The sequence below is a fragment of the Littorina saxatilis genome, linkage group LG12, assembly GCF_037325665.1.
Source record: "Littorina saxatilis isolate snail1 linkage group LG12, US_GU_Lsax_2.0, whole genome shotgun sequence".
In the NCBI taxonomy this organism is placed as follows: Eukaryota; Metazoa; Mollusca; class Gastropoda; order Littorinimorpha; family Littorinidae; genus Littorina; species Littorina saxatilis.
Genome location: NC_090256.1, coordinates 15,530,228 through 15,552,961, shown reverse-complemented (window position 1 = coordinate 15,552,961; position 22,734 = coordinate 15,530,228). Strand labels below are relative to the sequence as shown.

The following is a 22,734-nucleotide window of genomic DNA, read 5'->3' as shown; positions in this document are numbered from 1 at the left end:
TACATACATACATACATACATACATACATACATACATACATACATACATACATACATACATACATACATACATACGTACATATATACACCACGACCCTCATCTCGATTCCCCCTACAGGTTTGTTTGAGAATACTCCAAGTGCAAAACAGGGGATCCCAGGTCTGTCAATGCCTTCGTGTGGTTACCACAAAAACGTGATTGCGTTAACCGTGAAAGAATATGCGTAGCTCATTCTGAAACATGACGGGGATCGAACATTCTTGTTTGGCTCTGGTCACCAATAAGGGAAAGTAAGGTTAACTTAATTCATGTTTTGACACAGTTGGTTCACTGAGGTACCCTTAAAAATCGACCATACAAAAATGCAAGGCACCAATTAAAAATCGACGAAATTCTCAATAGGCAGAACATGTTGTTTTGTTTAGCTAGCTTGCATATTTCGTTTGCTATGCTATTCTTACTGATGCAGGTGTTGATCGCATGAGTTTGTGCGTCAATTTTGAGGGGTATCATGACAAAAAGCGCTGTACATCAGCAATGACTTGGTGGATTGCTTTGAAACTTTCAAAATATTGTCCAACATACCAGACGTAAGCATACTTCTTGTGAAAGTATGGATTGTTACAGGTATTTGTTCAGATGTTGTGCAATGTTTCGGAAAACAGTTTTTAACCCCGTCAATTGACTATTCACTCGTGTCCATGTTTGTTTTATTTAGTCCTAATAGGAAGTCATTACTGTAATCTAGCAAACGCATACAAGTTAAGTGCTGGACGGTAAATATTCGCATTGTGTATATCTAGCTTACATAGGAAAAAACCCACTGTCCATAGAAGTATTTACACGGTCTCGAAAGACTACCCAACACGTCATTTATACTTAATAAAAATAGAACGCCCAAACAGTAATTCTAAAGCAATTCCTCTGCATGTTGTCCGGCATCTATTCAACGCCAAACCGAACTATATAGCTCCGTTTTGGCGATTTCAAATCTGTACCTCGAGCAACAGCGTGAAAACATACGAAGCGAACAGTGGAACGAACATCAAAACAGAGACTGAGACGAAAGAAATGAGGTAATTCCAATCATGAAACACTATCTAAAATGTATCCGTTTGACATTTAAATAAAAGAGTGCTTAAACGCATATCATAAGGTAATCCTGGTGTGTGGTGTCATAATTACAACCTCCAGCCCGGACTGGATAGTTTTTAGTGCAATAAGAAACATGCTATGGGTGTACGTCTGTGTTGTCTGTTTTACTGTATAAACAGTCGTGTCAGTAAAAAGATATCTGTTTGCTGAATATGGTAGTGGAGCAGATGAATGGACTTTTTAGTCATATAATAGCTGCTGTTAAGATAGGCCCTCCAATCACAAAGATCTGCACACAAACGTATGTGTCTAGGTTTTTTTTTCATGACAGTATAGACAGTATAGATAGGAGTGTTCTCGGTATGTCAAAGCAATCTGTAAAGTTATGAAGCTGTCTCTGGCAGTGTTGACGCTGTTGCCTGGCACTGGGCAAACTTGTTCCACTCTAGGTCCTCACGTGATGTCTTTGCAACCGTTTGATTGGGCAGCAGGGACAGTTTTAGTGGGCTCAGCTAAGACGTCCTATCTCTTTACTCAGACGTATGTACTTCCCCGTTTCACTATTATTATTCTTACACTTGATCGTGTAAGTAGCAGACACGTTCTTGCTGTACAGAATGACGCAGCCAGCGGAGACATTTTTAAGAAATGCAAAGAGGGAAAATTCTTGAACATCAAACGTACCACGAGAAAGTGGCTGAATACTTGGGGACGGTCAGTGCTGACAAAATTATTCTGAAAGATTGTTTGTTTTTAATTCCCTTTTAACAGAAATGGCTATGCGGAATTCAATATTGAAGAACATAAATGTGTGTATTGTACCAACATGGTCTATGTAGGGTAAAGGAGGGTAAATTGAACAAGGCCAATATCTTAATAGTTTGTGAAACAATGTGTTACGTCACTGTATTTGTACGTTACTGGTGATGGGCAATGACGTTTGCAGAAGAAAATATGGCACAACCACAAACAACGCGTGGCAGGCGAGCATTTTTAGAATATTGTGGCTGAATTTTTGATTTATTATTTCATTCATAGTATGAAGGAGGATAATTTGAACTCAAAGTGTAATTTGGACACCTTGTTTTATATAATCGACACTGTTCAATTATAACTCGAAAACTATATGCGTGTGTGTGTGTTTTTTATGAATTGCGACCTTCTTTATTGAAAACCTGAACATGTTGCTCTTTTAATGCATGAAATATGCATAAAACAACACTCCATTACCCCCTCGTTAATGTACAATATAAACGTAAAACAGCTGTTAGCGAATCCAGGTTAGTTTTGATGTTCGAAAATTGCTTTGATCTTTCAGACATGGACAATGGTCTGAAGAAGACATGAAGAAAGCTCTGGCAGCAAATAACACAAATAATCACATTGACGACCAAAACAGTTCTTTTGTCCATCTTTTAATAGAACTTAATATTATAATTCTCTTCTCGAAACTGAAATTTAAAAAATAAAACACAATTTTCAGATATAAATATCTATTCTAACTGTCCCTGTCTGGGGATATCATACCCAGGAATTCTCATGTTAAGTTTCATGAAGATCATTCCAGTAGTTTTCTAGGAATTGCTCCACACACACGCGCACGCATACACCCCCACCCTCGTCTCGATTCCCAGTCTGTGTTCAATCATTTAGTGAAAACTTGATTAAATGTAAACATGGGTCAAAAAAGTCACTTTGTACACACTGCAGAGAGCTGCACAACAAGTCCTTCTAACAGAAGAAAGTATTAATCAACTTGTTTTCTTGAGCGCTATGTAAAAGTTGCGTCGAAGTTTTTATTAAAGAATAAAACACTTCCTTCACCTGCTCCTCGGCCTGAATATAAATGGGGATATACATGAGAATGAAGGTACCTTTGACTGACACTTGCAAAAATGGCAGGTGCGCTTGTGTTTGTGCAATGTATCGAAAAGGTGTTCACAACCTAGCCCTCACACAAAAAACAGGACACATTTAAAACAGTCTATTTTGGAACCAATTTCCATTTGAAAAGATAATTTCCTGGTCAACAAGGTAGTTTGAATGTCTCCAAAACTCATGATTTACAGGTTTCCATTGGGAGTTGCGGTGTCAAACAGATGAATAGCTGCCATTGTCAGTGTTGAGTTGTCGCAATAATGTCATTTTGATATCGATTATGTTAATGTCCATGCTAATGCTGCACGTTAGACTGAGGCACAGCATTTACATTTGTTCCCGCACAGAAGTAGGAAGGAACGGAGGTATGTGTGTGTGTCTCTGTGTGTGTGTGTGTGTGTGTGTCTGTTCGTCTAAGTCTGTGTGTCCGCGCGTTTGTTTGCCTCACTGTCTGTTGCCTGTCATGCCTCTCGTTGTGAATGCGTGTATCTGCCCGTCTCTGTGTTGGTCGTTAGAAGGTGTTACGGTGTCAGTCTCCGCTTGTGCCATCTCTTCTTTTATCTGTAAACTACACATCTTCCAGAATGAGAAGTGTCGATTCATGTCGAAAGACACAAGCCCACTTATCCCATTTCAGTGTGCATAGCCTGCCAACGACTGTATATCACATGAAGTTGTCAAAAATATTGACAATGTGCAGTTAGTAACACAGCGATGATAAAATAAAAATAATAAAAAGTTAACTACAAATAAACATGTGATGATAATGATGACGATGGTGAGAGAGAGAGAGAGAGAGAGAGAGAGAGGGAGAGGGAGAGAGAGAGAGAGAGAGAGAGAGAGAGAGAGAGAGAGAGAGAGAGAGAGAGAGAGAGAGAGAGAGAGATATTTTCTGAATCAGAATTTGATGAAGAATATGAGGCAATCAATTTTGAATCTCTTTGCAAAAATTTGATTTTAATGACAACTTTAATGAGCAAACTCATTAACTAATTTTTAAGCCCCCAAGCTGAAATGCAATACCAAAGTCCGGGCTTCGTCGAAGATTACTTGACCAAAATTTCAACCAATTTGGTTGAAACATTAGGGCGTGACAGTGCCGCCTCAATTTCCAGTAAATGCCAGATATGACGTCATCGAAGACATTTATCTGAGGAAAAAAACCTGATCTGGGGATAACATACCCAGGAACTCTCATGTGAAGTTTCATGATGATCTGTCCAGGGGTTTTCTCGGAACCGATCTGTACACACACACACACACACACACACACACACACACACACATACACCGCGACCCTCGTCTCGTTTCCCCGTCTCTATGTTAAAACATTTAGTCATAACTTAACTAAATGTAAAAAAAAAAAAAAAACGAGACAGACAGACTGAGACAGTGATGTGTGCTTCCCTTTGTATGCGGACATTCTACACAACCATCTATGGAACTGACAGATTTCGGCAGTGTAAGAAAAGGCGAAGACTACAAAATTGACAGAAAAAATGAACAGTTGTTAAATCACTGGAGAAAATAGTTTCGTAAAGAAAACAATCAAACACTTATAGCGGTATACTCAATACAACACGCGCTTACAGCACACATCGTACAGGCTTATTTCTACTCCTAATCTTATCCTGTTAAAATGGAAATTGACAGACATCTGATTTCTATCAGGTGTGACCGGACAACGATCAAAGCCACGATCTATACATACCACTATCAAGAACTGAACACCGCCACCTCAAGAAGGCGAAGGAAGTGTCTACAGAAACAAAATGGCTGCTTTTACATACAGGACTTGCACTTTTGTGGGTGTTGTGTTGGTATTCTTGACAATGTGTGTGCCAGGTAAGTTGTTCTTGCATTATTAATATTTTTGCAATGCTTACAGATGTAAAATCAATTCTGTTCTCATACACTTGCAATGGTTAAACTCCCAAGTTGATCGAGTTTTGTTCTGCCATCAGGACTAAGCTGAGACGAACAAATCCTGTTTGACGTTGACGTTATGTTTTTCTGTAGCAATAGTTTTCTTTGAATGAAAATCTGGATGTTATTCTGAAATAGAATTTATTGAAAAAAGTTTTTTCTTTTTGTATTATAATTCCTTTGGAAACAAATGTCGATGAGGATCCCATTTAATTCAGGTAAAGAAAAAAAGGTCATGCCTGTCAGTTATTGTTGATGTTAACGTTTTGGTAGAAAGTGTACTATTTTTGATTTCTTCATAAGAGCTGTAGAAACTAAATAGAAAGAAAAGCTGAAGTTTTGGTTTTTCTCCTCCAAGACGTTAATATGTGTTTGATTACTTATTTTCCTTTTGATTTTAATTTTCAGAATGCAGCTCTCAAGGTAAGTCAAATGAGTGAAGGTCACGACTTTATAATTGTCTCGACCGTGGACCTTTCCAACTTTTTTAGGGTATGATGTGTGTGTTGGGTTTTGCTAGTGTTAATGAGGCTAACATTTTAATTTATAGCGCTATTATTTGTGATACCGTGTTCTTTATTGACTTCGTTAAGTATACTTATCTCACTAGTTGAGTAGTCAGAATTTATTTTCAAGCTCTTTAGCACTTTCATAAAAATATCTTTTTCTTTGACATACATGCTAACGCGTTTCACTTTGATATCAAAAGAAATTTTTTATCAAAAACTGAAATCAACTAGGCAAAGGGAGAATGACACAAGTCGCGTAAGGCGAAATTACAACATTTATTCAATCTGTTGAACTCACAAACTGAAACTGAACGTACTGCATTGTTTTTATTTGGGCTGTTATCGTTTGTTGTGTAAACGAGTGCTTGCGGGTAAAAGGTTTGAATTTTGTTTTCTATAGCTGGCCATAATGAATACTCTTTCAGGCCTTTTTTCAAATCAATTTCGTTGCCTTTAAAGCACCAAAATAGAACGAGCATCTTGTATTATTGTTGCCATGTGACATAGATGTGATATATTTTGGCACTCGTTTCTGCTAGTTGTAGAAATATCTGGTAGCAAATTCATCTTTCTTCTATTCTAGTTAGCAAGTTATTGATTGTCTGACAACTCGGACTTCGTTGATTGATATTTTAGAAATGTTCTGGTGTTGGTAGCAGCTAGCTGAATGCGGTGATTTGTCATCAAAAACTGATTGTCATTTTGCATTCAGCAACCGTGCTTAAATTGAGATTTTGGAGTGACTGTCGGCTATAGGATTCGTGACTGCTTTAGTGATATTGGTGACACTGATCCTCTATCCTTAACTTCAGTGACAGGATCTTTGTTGTATAAGTACAACACACAATTAAATTATCATTGAGTTCTTTGGGTACTGTTTATGTTTCAATTAAAATATGGCTGCACTCTTAAATGTTTTGTCATCTCGTTTTCCAGGCTGGATGAAACTAATGAATTTTGTAGAAGCAAGCACGGTTCTGAAACAAAATGAATACCAATCAAGGCTATAACTTTTCTTACATCCAAAATTCAGATTTGGAGAATGATCAAAGGATAAGAAAAGAAACAAGTGAGAATGTTGAGTACTGGAGCAAACGGCAGAAAATGGAAAACTATAGTGTAAAACAAAAACCACCACTGTACTCTTTGATAGCTGCTATGGTGTAATACAAACAATAAACATGTGTGCAGCATGCCAAGTTAGAACTACGTTTTGAACAGCTGAATGCAGTATTATATATATTTATTTATTTGTTTACCTCTACAGCAGAAAATGCTTTCCTTGTTTCAAGTCACGAAGATGGTATTCCATTATTTGTCACCAGCTTGTCACCATCCGCGCCATCTCTGAAAACAGCTTGTGTCATAATGTAAAGATGGTAGTACAAGCATTTTGCTAAAATGTATTTTCTTTGGCAAATTTTCTGAAATGGCCAGTAAGACAAAGGTCAGGTTTCAACTTTCCTACACAATAAAATAAAGTCAGGCCGAAATTATGCGCTTCAGCCTTTTTTTTCTGACTGCCGGTGTCAAAGGACACCCCTATAGCATTATTCATATTTTCATTTATTTTCGCAAACCAGATTACTAAAAACAGCCTATCCCTTCTGTCCTTGTACAGCCCAGCCTCAAATCACAGCGAACGGGTTGTTCATCGCTGGCCAAGAGAAGTCGCTGGTCTGCTACATCACCACTGCAGAAACGGTCAACAATTTCCCTCTCACCTGGTCACGTGATGGCTCGAATCTAACTGCCTCGGAGGAAAGGACGGTCATCGTTGCAGGGAGCGTGAAGAATTACAACAGTTTTTACAAGTTCACTGTTCAGCCAAGTGACAACGAGGATACTTTTACCTGCACGGCCAACCTACCCTCTGGGACAACCACGGCTTCTTGGACTGTCTATGTGTACAGTAAGTAAATGACACCAAATATGTTGTTTCCGATGATACGACCAAAAACAAAAATAAATAAGGTCGGTAAGCTTGTTTTCTTGCAAATAAGTTTCATTTTGTGCTTGGTAGTTGTTCTCGTTGTAGTGGTGTGTGTGATGACTGTTAACTAGATCGTACTAGTTTTGATTGACATTTAGCAAACATTAAACGCAGAACAATGTACAACAGGTACATATGATGAGCCTGGGCGCCTTGTATAAACCAGTAAAGAGGCAATCACGAATGATTGTACAAAGCCAATTATACTTCAAAATAACACATACAATTAACTCAGTGCGAGTGACAGACTAATTTATATTTGCATCAGATTTATCTGTTTCGGTTCGACGAAAACATTATTTGAAACACAACAAGAAATTAATAAAATGTATAAAAGAAAAAAAAAACAGAGACACAAATAGATACAATTACCAACTTTCAAACAAAGATGATTGTTCGATATCAATTGTTCTTCTCTTTGTTGAAGGTGGTTCATATTAGTGGATACACACATACTTTGAGATTTTGCTATTATTATATTTTGCGCCAGAATGACGGGACCAACACTGCTTAGAATGTAACGATTACAGGCTTAGTATCTGTAATATGTTACACATAGCAGGGATGGCCAGATCGTCCACCCGGTCACCAGGGGCGAGTGAAAAATCCGCCGGGCTAATAGAAACCGTCTTGCAGCTCGCCCGGCTGGCCAGTGAAAATTCGGGTCAAGTGCAAAACTTGTGGTTGCACTATATCGGCGTTCAAAGTCATACCAACACTGCAGACGAGCAACTTGCATGAACAACATTAATTTGCAAAATAGCGAGACAAGGCCTGGGAAAGCCTATTCATCGCTGACCACATTTTAGTTGTCTGTCATATCACTGCTATTTTAATTCTGCACAGAAATCTGACAGTCATAATTGTTGTGTTTAGTATATATACCGGGCTAGTGAAATTACTGGCGGGCTAGTGACTTTCATGAAGTTACTCGTCCGGCTGGCCGCAAGATTAGATTTTTGTTTAGATTTGGTCATCTCTGCATGGCAAATTGTGTCTTTGGAAAGAAGCTAGTCCGTTTTAAAGGCACAGTAAGCCTCCCGTAAACCATCACAGAGCTCCCCGAGCGTCTAAATACAGTACAAGCATACTTCCATTTGAACGCTCACCAAACGGGAACATCCTGGCTGCTTTCTGTCGAGCGTGAGACATTTTCAAAGAATTTATTTTCGTAGACTTGTTCGTTAACAACAACGGCGCCTCGTTTTTGCGCTAGACCTAACTTTTAAAATCTAAATAATAAATTGACAGCTTGTTACACAAACATTCTTTAATCATAAAAGAATTCGTTTTTCATCAAGACAAGATCAGAACAATTCGAAGTTGTGAAAGTTTAAAAAAAAGAAAAGCCCGGAAGCAGGCTCACGCAAGGGTCGTAGCAGACGGTTTATCAGTGCAAATCGCCGTTCCTCTCAACAGTCAAAAGCCATCGCTAGAGTTCTTGTGAACCACAGCCGTTGTTTCGTGCATAAAAAAACGTGCTATTGTAGATAAGCTCACATCGAGTCGCATTCATGACTAACTGACGACTGCATTGTGAAAAAGGAAAACTGGATCACACGGGTTCACGATGGCTCAGGGGTAAGATAAACCACGCAAAAATAAATTCTTTGAAAATTGTTCGCTCTTTACGGAGGGCACCTAGGATGTTCTCAATTGGTGAGTGTTTAAATGAAAGGGTGTTTGTACTGTGTGTAAAAGCCTGACCGTATCTGTGATGGTTTACGGGAGGCTTACTCTGCCTTTAAGCATTAGATGTATATTGAACGCTGCCAGAAGCATATAGAAATCACAAAGCACAACGATTTTGTGGATTGTGCAACCACATCTGTTTTGACACATGCAAATTATCCCGAGAGGGTAAATGTTGAGAATGAAAATGTTTTGAATGCCCTAGCATTGTCCGTTTGTCAGATCGGGAGGTAGTCCATATTAGGGGCCCTTCCCCATAATCATTTTCCAAGTTACAGATTTTGTTCCTGATCGAGTTACTGGTCATAATGATTATTTTGGCAAATATGTTTCATTGCTTTTCATAAGGTATCCCCCCAAAATATACCAACATGTAAAAATTATCTGACAATCCAAATCTCTGTACTAAAAAATATCTAAATGTCAAAATGTGTTAACCGTATTTCAGAGGGTCCAGACGATCCGGTGTTAACTGGTCCCAGCACCGTTGTCAGCGACGTTCCCAGCACGTGGACTTGTGTTGTAGACGGATCTTCTATTACAGCTTCCAACGTCTACTGGCAGTTTGGAAATGGAAGCAGAATTGATTCTGGAACCTTCAACAATATTGGGGAAGACTATAGGGACACCAACAATCTGGAAATGTGAGAACTTGGATGGATGGATGGTTTATATGGATGGATGGATGAGTGAGTGGGTTACTTGGTTGGTTTGTTGAGTGAGTGAGTGAGTGGTTAACGGTTTGATGGATTGATGGATGGATGGATGGATGGATGGGTGGGTGGGTTCATTTGGTGGTTGATTAACAGGTTGATTGGTTGTTTGATTGATTGATTAATGGATTGATTCTATCATTAAAGGGTTGATGGGATGCATTTGATTTTGATTAACAAGATGTGCATGTGCTCAGCACACGGATTTCATTGCTTGACAAAACGAAACATCAACAGTGTTGTCTATAATTCAACCTTCCATTAACTTAATTACCTTTCATGGTTTTCCTTTATTCTAGATTGCAGAATGTTAGCGGTCTATCTGTTGCGGATTTTTTTGTATGTGGTTTTATGTCATGTGTAAAGAAAACTCACCAAGAATGGTAAAGATACTGGAACGTTTTAATATTTAATCAAACAATACATTCACTTAAAGATTAAAACCTTCAAGTGAATTGGTTATATTACTTGTAGTTTGGTTCTTGATTTGGAAGCGTTAGCCGTCTATCTGGGGTTTACATTAGTTTTATTCTATATGGTTGTATTTCATGTGTGTTTATTTCTTGTGGTTACATTTCATGTGGTTTTATTTCAGTCACAAAACAACAAGCACGTTGTCACTGACCGTATCCACCGGGGCGCCAAACTTTGGATTGGCCTGTTATGCTGTTCACTATGATACAAACATACAGAAAATGACCAACCGTTCTATCAGCGTTACCTGTAAGTTTCAACAGACGTTTTGAGGAAATAACTCTGTTAGGCTTATTAAGCGGTGTGACCGAGTAACATCCACTGTTATTGACCCACGCTTTTTAACTAACAACCAGCTTGCTACTGGTTGGCTTTAACTTGTCATCGCGACTATCCACTAAGTCTGATAAATATTAATATGTATGTAATGCAGTGTGGGCTCAATGTGATAATCTTCTCTGTCGAAAATATATACATCGCAGACACAAATTGCTGTCGATTGCTTGCCGATCATTGACAGTAAAATAATGTTAAGCACGTGTGTTGTCCTAAACTCTATAGCCTAGCTCAAAACTCCACATGGCCTCGGTAAAAATACGTTGTCCGCGATCACTGCAGGCTGGCCATCATTGCAACAACGAATCTTGAACTTTAATTAGTATATTTTCAGAAGAACAGGGTACGCTGGAACACAACAAGCGTATATTATTTGATCGTCACGATGACAGGTTAAAGCCGGTCAGTAGCGAGCTGCTAGTTTCACGATAATGAAAAAAAGAGCATGGAATTATTCTGTGGTTTGCATTTTAAAGCAATTATCATTATTATTAATATTGTTATTATTGGTAGTAGTAGTATCATAATTTAAGTTATTGAGACATCACAGTGTAGCGGCCCTTGTACGTTACACAAAACAGCCTCATTGTGCACTCCATGCAACAAACACCAAAATTGGCAGAGACAGGCAGTTTTATGTATTTATCAAACTCTGATACAGGGCCATCGTGAAAAATTAGTTTAAAGGTGTTTTTTAATACAATTTCAAAATGGCCGCCACATGTAATTTAGCAAAATTATTAATTTATGTTCAGTTGATGCTACAAGCACCAAATTTGGCAGGGAGGTACAGTTTTATGTACTTGTCAAGGTCTGATACAGGGCCACCAAAAAAAATTTGTTTAAAAGATTATTTTAATGCAATGTTCAAAATGGCTGCGACACAAAAAAGTCTAAAATTGTAGATTTGCGTTCATGTAGTGCAACAACCCTCAAAATTGGCAGAGATGCACAGTTTTCTGAACTTATTAAGTTCTGATACAGAGCCACTTAAAATATGAATATTTGTTGGTTATTTAAAGCATAATTTCAAAATGACAACCACGGGAATACATGCAAACGCATAGCAGATGCACACACACAGTTGCAGAGGGCAGTACACCGTAGTCCGGCTTTGTAGCATTTCAGTGCAGCGTTGGGTTCTGCATGACTTCTTGCAGGCACAAGGCTTGAGAAGCTCGCGGCATGCTGTAGATGCTTCAGGGCTGATGGTCCAAAGGGGTTGCCACTCTCCGTCATTGTTTTTCCAACCCCATTCAGAGGGATTAGGCAATGCAGGTGTGGGATTTTCTGCCTGGCCCCAAATGTAGCTGCCTTGATAGACTGCCCTTTTGATATGCTGTAGCAGAGCATCGCTTGTTGGTGGAATGTTTTCAATCTGCCTGGTTTTCTTGATGAAGAGATGTCTTCTGGCGCTGTTGACATCCAGGCAGTTACTAGCTTTGTCGTAGAGGAGCACAACAAACCTCTCCAACACAGCTCTGTCATCAGGTGTCAAAGTACACGGAGGCGTTGAAAGCCGAAGGAAAGTTTCAGTCACATCATCGAACACACTCCACACCTCCCAAGCCTTCTTCTTACTGATGCCATTGAAAAATGACACAGTGTGGCACCCAGTAAAACTGTGGAAAAGGGAAAGGCAGGATGATCTGGTGGGACCAAGGTTCCTGGCAATAAGGTGAGCAGGAATGTGCCGGAAGTCTTTGCCAACACCCATCGCCACCCAAATTTCGTGGTCTGGATAGCGTGATGCAGAGGCGACGGCGAGGACAACAATATCTGTGTCGGTGGTGCGAGGCAAGATGTGTTTGCTGTCCTTTGCTGCATCCACTAGGTGTGTCATTATCCTACTGTCGGCTTCCTCATGGGTGCAAGGAGACAGTGCACTAAGCTCAACAGGGACATTGGAAATGGCAATAGATTCCTGGGTGGTGACAATGGTTTTCTCAGTGGGAATTCGCAGGAGACACTGTGCCAGGTACTTAAAGAGCTCCGTTTTGTTGTCATCTACCCTGAGGAATGTCTGCCAGTTGGGTGGTATGGCGCCTGTTGGTGTGACACGCTTTCTCTTTCCCTTTCCCCTCACCTCCCTTGCAGTCTTCTTCAGGCTGTCTGTCCTGTACATATCCCATATCACATCCAGGCGGGAAACTGTTTGCAGCAAGAGGGTGATGTGCAGCAAAAACACATCCTCTGCATATGCACGAAATGTCTTTGCTGCCCCAGGCCGAATCATGTGCACGATTGCAGCGCCATCCAAAATCAGAACATCTGCATCAGAACGCATTGCTTCAGGCGGTGACAATTGCTCCAGGCATTCCATCAGGCGTGATTTCGATCCCGGCCTTATTTGTCCTTCAGAGGAAAGTGATGGAGGGGTACTGTGATTTTCATGCTGGAAGAAGTCGTCGAGTCCTCCTGGGCGGGTCTGGCATGCAATATAGAGCCTGGAAAAGAGACTTTTTAAGGATGGAAAGTTTGCAAGTTCCAGTGCCTTTCTTCTTCCGCTTTGTGCCAGCAATAAGGACCATGTTGTTGCGCTTGATATGATCAGAGAATTTCTTGGTCTTTGTCTTGAGACTATCTTCCACAAATGATGTGTACTGCTGCATCCCGGTCGTCAACATGGATTTCATGGCCTCATGCGTCGCAGCACTGATGATCTCAGTGCTCTGAAGAGTGAGGAAATCGCATGTTCGCTCAGCAAAAGGGTTTCCCGCCTCCTTTATGACATCAATGATTTTTGTGACGTTGTCAACAAAATCCACTTGGAAGGCTAAGCTTTGCTCATGATGGCCAAGTTTCTCCGAGTCTTTCTCAGGAGGGCTAAGGGTCCGTTGAAATTCCTGGATGACGCGTGCAACTTCAGGGCCACTGACCATCCACCGTCCCAAAGCAGCTGGATTACCTGTCAAGCCAACGGCCCCACCATCACCTTTCACAATCGCATTATTCTGTTCATGTGCATGATCCAGTGCCAGTCTTGAAAATGGCCTTCCAGTCTTTTGCAGGACAAAGTGGCCTTGTTGGAATTCATGGCTAACAGACTCAATGGCACTGATTTTTTTCATGTCATTCACATGCACAGACATCCACCTTGCATAGTTATGCTGGTCTAATGCAAAGAACACTGGCACCATTTTCGCGATGTACAGTTGATACAACATGAAGTCACCACTTCTCACCGAAGACAGAAAAGCAAGCACAAGAACTTCTAATTGCATGATCACAGCCCAGAAGTGAAACGTTGGACTGTTCTCCGTCATGACGACTTTCCACTCATCCACAGGCATGATCTTCTCCCCAAGAGCTTGTCATGAGAGACGATATTGCTCATAGACAGCATTCATCAGTTGGTAGAGGGCACATACTGTAAGCTGATGAGCATGCCGAGTCTTGGTGACATGAGCAGCTGACAAGAAGGAGTCTGCAGTACCAACTGTAGTCACACCAGCCTGTACAAGGACGTCTGTCCAGCCACTGTCACGCAGGAGACTTCCAAGGGCCTTCAAAAAAGCCATCTCGGTGTGAAGTCCTCCCAAAACGATGGTCATTCTGCTTTCTCCATACAAATCAGGATGCCTCCACTGAATTTGTTTGGCAAGGGCAAAGAGAGGCCCTCTGCAACTGTGTGTGTGCATCTGCTAACAACCCCCAACAGTAGGTAAATCAAGCTACATTGGTCTAAACTTCTTGTGTTCCTTCAGTTACGTTCCAGCATGTGCGTTTGCATGTATTCCCGTGGTTGTCATTTTGAAATTATGCTTTAAATAACCAACAAATATTTTAATCTTTTAAGTGGCTCTGTATCAGAACTTAATAAGTTCAGAAAACTGTGCATCTCTGCCAATTTTGAGGGTTGTTGCACTACATGAACGCAAATCTACAATTTTAGACTTTTTTTGTGGCAGCCATTTTGAACATGCATTCAAATAATCTTTTAAACAAATTTATTTTGGTGGCCCTGTATCAGACCTTGACAAGTACATAAAACTGTACCTCCCTGCCAAATTTGGTGCTTGTAGCATCAACTGAACATAAATTAATAATTTTGCTAAATTACATGTGGCGGCCATTTTGAAATTGTATCAAAAAACACCTTTAAACTAATTTTTCACGATGGCCCTGTATCAGAGTTTGATAAATGCATAAAACTGCCTGTCTCTGCCAATTTTGGTGTTTGTTACATGAAGTGCACAATTCGAAAACATATAAGGGCCGCTATGCGCTAAGAGATTTATAGAGCAAATCGAGAAAATTAATTATTGAACGAAGCGCAAAGAGCTGAGTTCAATAATTATTTTCAAGATTTGCTCTATAAATCTCTTAGCGCACTGTGATTGTTTCAATAATGATATTGTCAGTAACGACAATATATTAGAACGTTTGAAAAGGCACATTTTTCTGCCAGTGTTTGGATAAATTGTGGACAGGTCGAGTTAGATCTACTTTTGTGTGTGTGTCGGCTTTGCACATTTCGGGGGTATTGACGGTTTCATCGCCGATCATGCATTTTACGATATGATTACCCTCTGTACCGTTTTATCGAGTATCAACTAACAGTATGAGAAATAGTTGTGCGAAATGTACCCGTTAGCATACAGTTTCACCTATGTATTAATTATTGGTATTCAAAACAACATGTACCGAAATGTTCTATGCTCCCACAAAAATGAACGACCCCCAAGCAACTGAGTGGCGTCCCCTGATGTCAAACGACTCAAAGTAACACGTTCGTTCCCTCATTCGCAAAAAATAAAGTTGGCGTGTTATTTCGTGTAATGTATCTGCATTCAGCTGGGAGGTTGGTGCTATGATTACACGGTAAGAATGTTTTGAAGCCTTCGCGTTTTCTGTTTACATCGTAGTTGTCTTGAAATATGCGAAAATCGTTCATTTCAGTCCTGAACTGATGTTGTCTGCTACATAAACGAGTAGGACAGTCTATTGAATCAGTCGACTTCCAAATGCTGCTTTTTCCAGCTCGAAATCTGTCAGAAAAAAAATCCTTCGCCAATCTTGTTTATTTCCCTTTGGTACTGGTGACACTAGTCTTTTCATCAACCCTTCTTTTCTATTTGCTACTGTTTGCTTTCTCTGTTGTTTTCTTCTGCTGCGTGTACTCTTACCACCTACTCTCTCGTCTTGTTCTTGTACTTCATGTTGTTTTTATTCTTCTTTTTCTTCTCTTTCGTCTTCTTCGCCTTTACTCTTTGTCATCGACTTCCTTTTTAATTGCCCTCTCTTTTTTTTTTTTTTTTTTTTTTTTTTTTTTTTTTGCCTCAGTTGCATGCAGCCCTCTCTTGTTTTCTTCTTCATTTTTCAATTTTCTCCTTCTGCTACTTTTACTTATTCTTCTCTTCTTAATTTTGAAGCCACACATTTCAAACCTTTGCTCGCTTCTTTCTTTCTTTGCTATTTAATGGTTTTCTTCATTTTTAAGCCCATCTGTCAACCAAACACAACAGAACAATATATGTTCGGATATATAGGAGACAACACAGAATATGCTGATATCACCTTTGTGATTCAAATATCGATATTTAAGAAATCGAAAGAAATCACCTAATTTTGAGTGAATATTTTATTCTATTTTTATCTTTATTTTTTTTATTCCATTTTGATTTGCAAAGACCAGTGGGGAGTTTGCTACGCTTATGAGCAATCATCTTTATTCTTTTGTTTTCAGATAGTTTGAGCTTATGCAGCTAAAGCATCTGAAAAATACTACATTTTCTCTACTTCTATCTAAAAAAAACAAAATAACAATCTTATCTGATCATGAAAACACTTCTTTATATGAAATTTGAATTGTTAATGCAAAAGAAAGCAAGCAATAGCTTTGTCGTAACTTTAGAAAAAAATAAATTCTGTTGGTCAGATATGAACGTTTCGAGTTGCTCCTACTATCGGTTTAAAGTTCAAAGCAAGATTGAAGATTGTAAAACGGCCATCATGTTACGCATTAAGCAAGAAAGGGGTTCTACATTACTTGTAAGAATTAATTTTGCAAGTAAACGTAGGTTGTTATGCAGTTAGTGTTGTTTTACTTTGTCGAAAGTATGATATAATGGCATATATTCCCGCTATGTATTCCAACAACACACAACTTGGTAAAGTAAATGCTGTATGAACAACTACTCTACAATCTCGAAAAGTCTCAACTTTGTTTGTAAATATAATAAATAATGCCATTATTTAGTTTGGATAGCTGTAATCTAAAGAAAACGTTAGATAGAATCAAAATTATGCAAATAAACAAGGTTCATGAAAGGCTATAAGGGTATTAGATCATAAAAGTCGAACTCGTATAAAAGTTAAAACATTTAATTTAAGCATAAGTACAGTTCACATTTTCACAATTCAACTTCCGATGCAAAACAATACTACCCCATATGCGCGGATCATTAGAAGCTTTTTAATCTGACTTTCGTTTTTTCCGTGCTAGTTACGACAGTTACGACAGAAATGGCACCCCCTGTTCCGAAAGAGCCGCCACCAATCAGCCTCGGATTGGCCGTACTGATTGGAGTTATGGGATTCCTCGTCCTTGCCAGCATCGTCGTTATTGCGATTTATGTCAAGAGAAATAGTAAGTGTACACTTTTGGCGATATTCTCGTGTTTATCTGTTCCATATTCTTTTCCAATGTTATCAGCAACAGGAATATTGCACAACATTTCAACAACAATCGAAGTGTTGGTGATGATGATGGAGGTTTCATTATTATTTGGTCGATTCATTGAGTTATTGATTGATTAATGTATGCAATTGTTTCACGCAGAATGTTACATGGAAAACTTCCAGAGACATTGATAGCAATCACTTTGTTTGTCAAAATGGCAGTAACATTTGCAAAGTTGAAAGCATGGTTTTTGGCGATTAAGTGTAAAGCTCGGCGTATGGCCGTCTATCGACACTTGACGAGGAATTAATACGCTGTGGTGATTTTGTCAAGCTGCACTGATCAGAATTTAACAGATTAACCGACTCACTGTGCATGTCTTCGTAATACCCATACATGACTTCTCCAATACACTTTGGCACACCATGTTAACAGGACAAGACAAAGGCATCATAAACAGGACAGAAGACGCAGACAGCCTGCCCGATGACTCCATGCATCCTGTTAACAGCAAACCCTCCTCCAGTGGAACCAACTAATCAACTGGAGCCTCTGGTGAGTGGAAGAGTTATCATAATCGTCGCCTCATTGGCCATCAACTTTTGTTAAAGTCAGTCCAGTAGATTTCTCTTATTTTTTAACACTTCATTCAACACATTCTGAAAATGTCACAGACAAAATATGCGCAAAAGTATTAGCGAAGTCGATTTTCGGGGTCGTATGTTTGTCAATGTTATTTTGACTATGTACAGGATGGATGCGGCACACTATATAAGATGATACATTATTTTTGTCCTGGAAATGTAAACTTTGCTAATCCACTGAAACATGTAGGTCCCGCCTGCATCTTTCCTTTCAGTTTGGAGATAAATGCAATACAGTGGTCAGAGTTATAGACGAAAAACTTCCGCTTTGAGTGGGTAGTTGCGAAGTTTTAATACCACTTGGTCGCCTGGACTTTGCCGTGAAAATGTGATTTGAATAGTTCTCGTGTAAACAAAATAGGTCCTGTTGTGCGTTTTAACTTTTTTTCTCCAGATTGTTCGTTGTACTGACATCAATGAAAACTCTGTCATCAAAAGAGTCCGCGTTTAGTTATACTCATTGTAACCCTCAATCCTTCTTGGCAAAAATTAAATGTATTACACTCTCCTTAATCATGAATGTGACAGTTTCTTGTCAACCGCAGAATGATGAAATTGACCGATGTTATAAGTCCTTAGTTTATGATACATTCTTTGTAAAGAAGTGTCAATGTTCAAATTGCTAAAATAAGGTGAAATATTCCCATCATGACCACGTAATTCTCTGTTTGTTTTCTGACAGAAAAATCAACTTTTTTTTCAAATTTTCTATTTGTTTTATTTGCAAGCAAAGGAAGCTATGTTTGCCAAAAACCCAATAAACCTCTTTTCATTGAATAATTCAGGTCTTTACTTTTGTATTCTCAATCTACTTTATGTTCTTGTTTTTCTTCTTTGTATACTGTTTTTATCATATATTATCATTTTAGTGTACCTTTGTGTTACATTTAGTCAAGTTATGAATCAATGTATTAACATTCACTAGGAATCGAGATGAGGGTGTGGTGTGGTGTGTGTGAGTGTATGTATGTGTGTGTGTGTGTGTGTGTGTGTGTGTGTGTGTGTGTGTGTGTGTGTGTGTGTGTGTGTGTGTGTGTGCGTATATCTGTGTGTGTGCATGTGTGTGTGTTTGTGTTTCTGAGTATATCCCCAGGCGTTTTTGTTGTTATTGTTGAAAAATGTTTTTGATGACGTCATATCCGTGTTTTTTTAAGTTGAGGCGGCACTGTCGCGCCCTCATTTTTCAACAAATTTGATTAAAATGTTGGTCAAGCGATCTTTGATGAAGTCTGGACTATGGGATTGCATTGTAGCTCGGAAGCCTAAAATGTAATTGATTAGTTTGCTCATTAAAGTTGTCATGAAAATCGAATGTCCGCAAACAGATTTAAATATGATTGCATCATATTCTTCATTGAATTATAAATCTAACAATATAGAGATATGTTATGTTTACTCTAAAAATCTTATCACAATTACAGAAAATAGGTTAATAAGGTACCATAATTAAAATGTAAGAAATTGATCAAAACATGTTTCCATCTTATTTTGTTCGGATTCACAAAACTTATATCTCTAATATTTGTGTATTAACAACAAGCTCAGAAAGTTAAAAGAATAAAGAAGAGATTGCTTTCCTACTAAGCGCAATACACTACTTTGCCATACTGGCTTGTCAATTTCACTTCGTCTTGCACGGGAAAAGTGAGCGATTTCCTTTCCGCGGGGATTGACGAAGCTGTAATTGTCGTGTTCAAAGAATGCAGTGTGTTTAGTTTCATTCTGTGAGCTCAACAGAGTGACTTAATGTTGTAACTTCATCGATTGCGACTTGTTTATTTGATTTAATTGACGATTTTATGTTTTTACTTTTGTTTGTTTTATTCTGCTTTATTCTAGGTTTTTTAGTTCTAAAATTAGCAAAACATAAATGCGACAAATTGTGCATCTCGATGAAAGCATTAAGTACCCTTTTATTTCAATCACACTTTCTATGTCACTAAAGTCAATCTGCTTGACTATCTGGCAAACCTGTTGGATCAAAGATTTTTTTAACAGGAATAATAATAATAAATAATAATAATAATGGACATTTATATAGCCCTTCTCCACAGCTCGAATCACGGGACCACCGCTCAAACAAGGGTACCCCAAAATCGGCATGACAAAAACTCAGGGTACCATTAAAAAAATCGATAAAAATCGTTTGAGGCAAAGCTTTGCAAATTTTAAATACACAAAAAAAGTTTCTGCGTCAATTTTTAAGTTTTACCATGACAAAAAGCGCTGTATTTCAACCAAGACCAGGTGGATTAATTGAAAATGTTAGGATACCCTCGTTTCGATTCCCCCTCGATGTTAAAATATTTAGTCAAAAATTGACTAAATATAAAAATGTAAGTTTTAAATTGTACGCCCTCAATCACAGCAAAGCCAGTGTGGGCATGTGAGTCGGGGAAACCCCGGCTTTTTATGAAACAAGTTTTATGAAGTCCTGCTTAATTATAGCAAAGTATTTATGGTATCTAACCAATCTCATTTTCTTCCAGGAGCTACACCGGTAAGACCGTACGATGTCAGACGTGGGATCCGGTCACCCTTCTCCCAGCTCTGAATGTAGAAACTGAGACCGTGCAACTGGAGCACATTGAGACCAAGACAACTGGGGCACATTGAGACCAAGACAAGGAAACTTGAAAAAAATCCCAAAACAAAGAGACTGCCAACGTTACAAAATTCAGAATCAAAAATGAAGAAAAGAACATTTGTTATTATTATTATTATTATTATTATTATGAACATTTGTGCGCCTAATCTAAATATAGCCCTAGGCGCTTACAAAATATAAAATACATAGTGAACATTATACGAAACACAAATCGACAAGGACTCATACACTCACAGACAGGCGCACAGCGAGAACGCGACGCACTCACTCATACCAACTACAGGCACATGCATTCTAGACGGAAAAACAGTCGTAAATAAATAAATAAAGTATTGGATACATAAAGTTTGTTGAGAGAAGAAGAATAGAGCTGGAAAGGGAAGAAGAAGGAGAAAGAAAGAGACAGATCAAGGACCAGCAGGAGAGGGTGAGGGTGATGTGTGGTCATTAACTAATATATCGACCTGAGCCGACGGTCTTTTAAGTGAACGCGGCCGCTTCCTATAAAAAGACCGTTGGGTTGATATATTTGTGACTGTAACGTATTGTTTTATCAATAACAAATATTCCAAAAACTTACATTTCTTCTTTTTTTGTTATGTTAATGACCTACGGTAGCGATACATGCACAGCCTGGCGGTGGCCTTACGAGTATGTTTCATGTGCTGATATGATAAAATCACCGAGACGAACTTCATTCTGGAAATTCTTTGACATTTTTTCCGGGCACATACATAAGAAGAGACAAAAAATTTACGTGACGCAAATCTTCGCATTTATGACGCATTGTCGAATTTTTCGTTGCTTTTGGCGCCAGGAGGTTTTTTTTCCAGATGGGAAGGGTCAAGAAGACAGGTCCGGGTTTGTTTAATAGAAGTCGAATCTCATTAATGCATGCAGTGGATAACTGCAGTTCAAATTCACCGCACATTTTTTTTGTGCTTCTGAAGTGTGTGTGTGTTTTGTTGTTATATACGTCGTACACTGATCGATTCCTTGTAGATATTTTACGCTTTTTTATATACAAATGTATCATTCTTTGTCTGTACGCTTTTAAGGTAGCAAACATTTTAGATCACTTTACATTGCCCTGTGAACAAAAAAATATAAACTCGTAGTTAAATAAAGTGAACCTACCTCGACAGCAATTTTAGGTTTCCAATCAGAAGCTTTTCTTTTCTTTTCTTTGTCATGCAAAAATATTCCTGAATGTGTTTGTTGATATTGTTTTTGTTGTACTATACAACAGTAAACTCAAAATAGTAGAACAGAAAGTAGCTTTGTTGCTGTTGTACGTTTGGTTTTGTGCCTTTTATCTTGAGGAAAGTGCTCTGATATTAAACTTTTTATTTCCAAGGTGCAGACTGTACAGCACCATTTTTGTAACTTGTTTCTCGTGTGCCTTTTAGTTAGTATTACACATTTTGCAAAGTGCCTGCCATATTTGATATGCCTTATTGTTTTCTTTTCTTTCCCTTGCCGTACTTGATTTAACTGTGATCAAGTGAATTTAGCATAATAAGAGCTGTGAGAAAATTCCATGTCTTTTCTGAAGCATAAAGGCAAAGCCATCTATGAGTGCATACATATCATGAATCAATTTTCTTGCTGTTCAAATGTTTCTTTGGTATGATCGAGTCATCTCTCTTGTCTCAGACAACTCTTGAGCCTTGATACAGATATAAACCCACAGCCATAGAAGACATTCTTACGTGCTCAAAACATGCTATCATTAAGAAAATGGTAAAGCAAGAGTTACTTCCCATGAGTTATACAATTGCCCGACAGAAAACAAACACATACACACACGGACACACGCACACACTCTCACACACACGCACAAACGCATGCACTAACGTTGGCATACAGACACACGCAAAGACTGACAGACACACATACGCAAGCACGCACACACAGAGACACACGCAGTCACACTTTCACGCAACCAAACACGGATGCGCACACAGGCACACACATGCTTATTGTAGGAAATTACTTTTCTAAAAGACGAAAAGTGCTTTAAAAATGTTTGGAGGCAGTTGCCCGGGGGTAATTGTTGTCTAGGGGGAAAGGAACCTGCTACACTGAGAACGTATACAGTCACAATAATAATACACCTTGTACGTGTGTTGTGTATGCAGTGTATTGTGTTGTGTAGTGTATGAGTGAATGGGTTTTTTCACGATCGGCATCAAACTTCTTCTTCTTCTTCTGCGTTCGTGGGCTGAAACTCCCACGTA

The 22,734-nt window shown here is 38.8% G+C and overlaps 1 protein-coding gene across 5 annotated transcripts; it reads left to right on the top strand.

The window, feature by feature from the left end:
* Positions 1 to 1,057: 1,057 nt before the first annotated feature.
* LOC138981336 (uncharacterized) lies at positions 1,058 to 21,626 on the top strand. Of its 5 annotated transcripts, none has more exons than XM_070354223.1 (9): positions 1,058 to 1,077; positions 4,646 to 4,819; positions 5,309 to 5,323; positions 7,031 to 7,321; positions 9,543 to 9,738; positions 10,403 to 10,530; positions 17,066 to 17,209; positions 17,678 to 17,797; positions 20,376 to 21,626. In XM_070354223.1, the coding sequence occupies exons 2-8, from the start codon at positions 4,747 to 4,749 to the stop codon at positions 17,779 to 17,781; spliced, it is 951 nt and encodes a 316-aa protein (XP_070210324.1). In that variant the 5' UTR covers positions 1,058 to 1,077; positions 4,646 to 4,746; the 3' UTR covers positions 17,782 to 17,797; positions 20,376 to 21,626. The 5 variants fall into 5 exon arrangements, with proteins under 5 accessions (XP_070210324.1, XP_070210323.1, XP_070210321.1 ...); XM_070354222.1 differs by lacking the exon at positions 1,058 to 1,077 and adding an exon at positions 1,532 to 1,636; XM_070354220.1 differs by lacking the exon at positions 1,058 to 1,077 and adding an exon at positions 1,657 to 1,810.
* Positions 21,627 to 22,734: the final 1,108 nt, after the last annotated feature.

Excerpts from the sequence above, each read along its gene's own strand:
- LOC138981336 (XM_070354223.1), top strand. The coding sequence starts at position 4,747 with ATGGCTGCTTTTACATACAGGACTTGCACTTTTGTGGGTGTTGTGTTG. Across the intron at positions 7,322-9,542 it reads TTGGACTGTCTATGTGTACA|AGGGTCCAGACGATCCGGTG; the intron begins GTAAGTAAATGA and ends ACCGTATTTCAG. Across the intron at positions 17,210-17,677 it reads GATTTATGTCAAGAGAAATA|GACAAGACAAAGGCATCATA; the intron begins GTAAGTGTACAC and ends CCATGTTAACAG.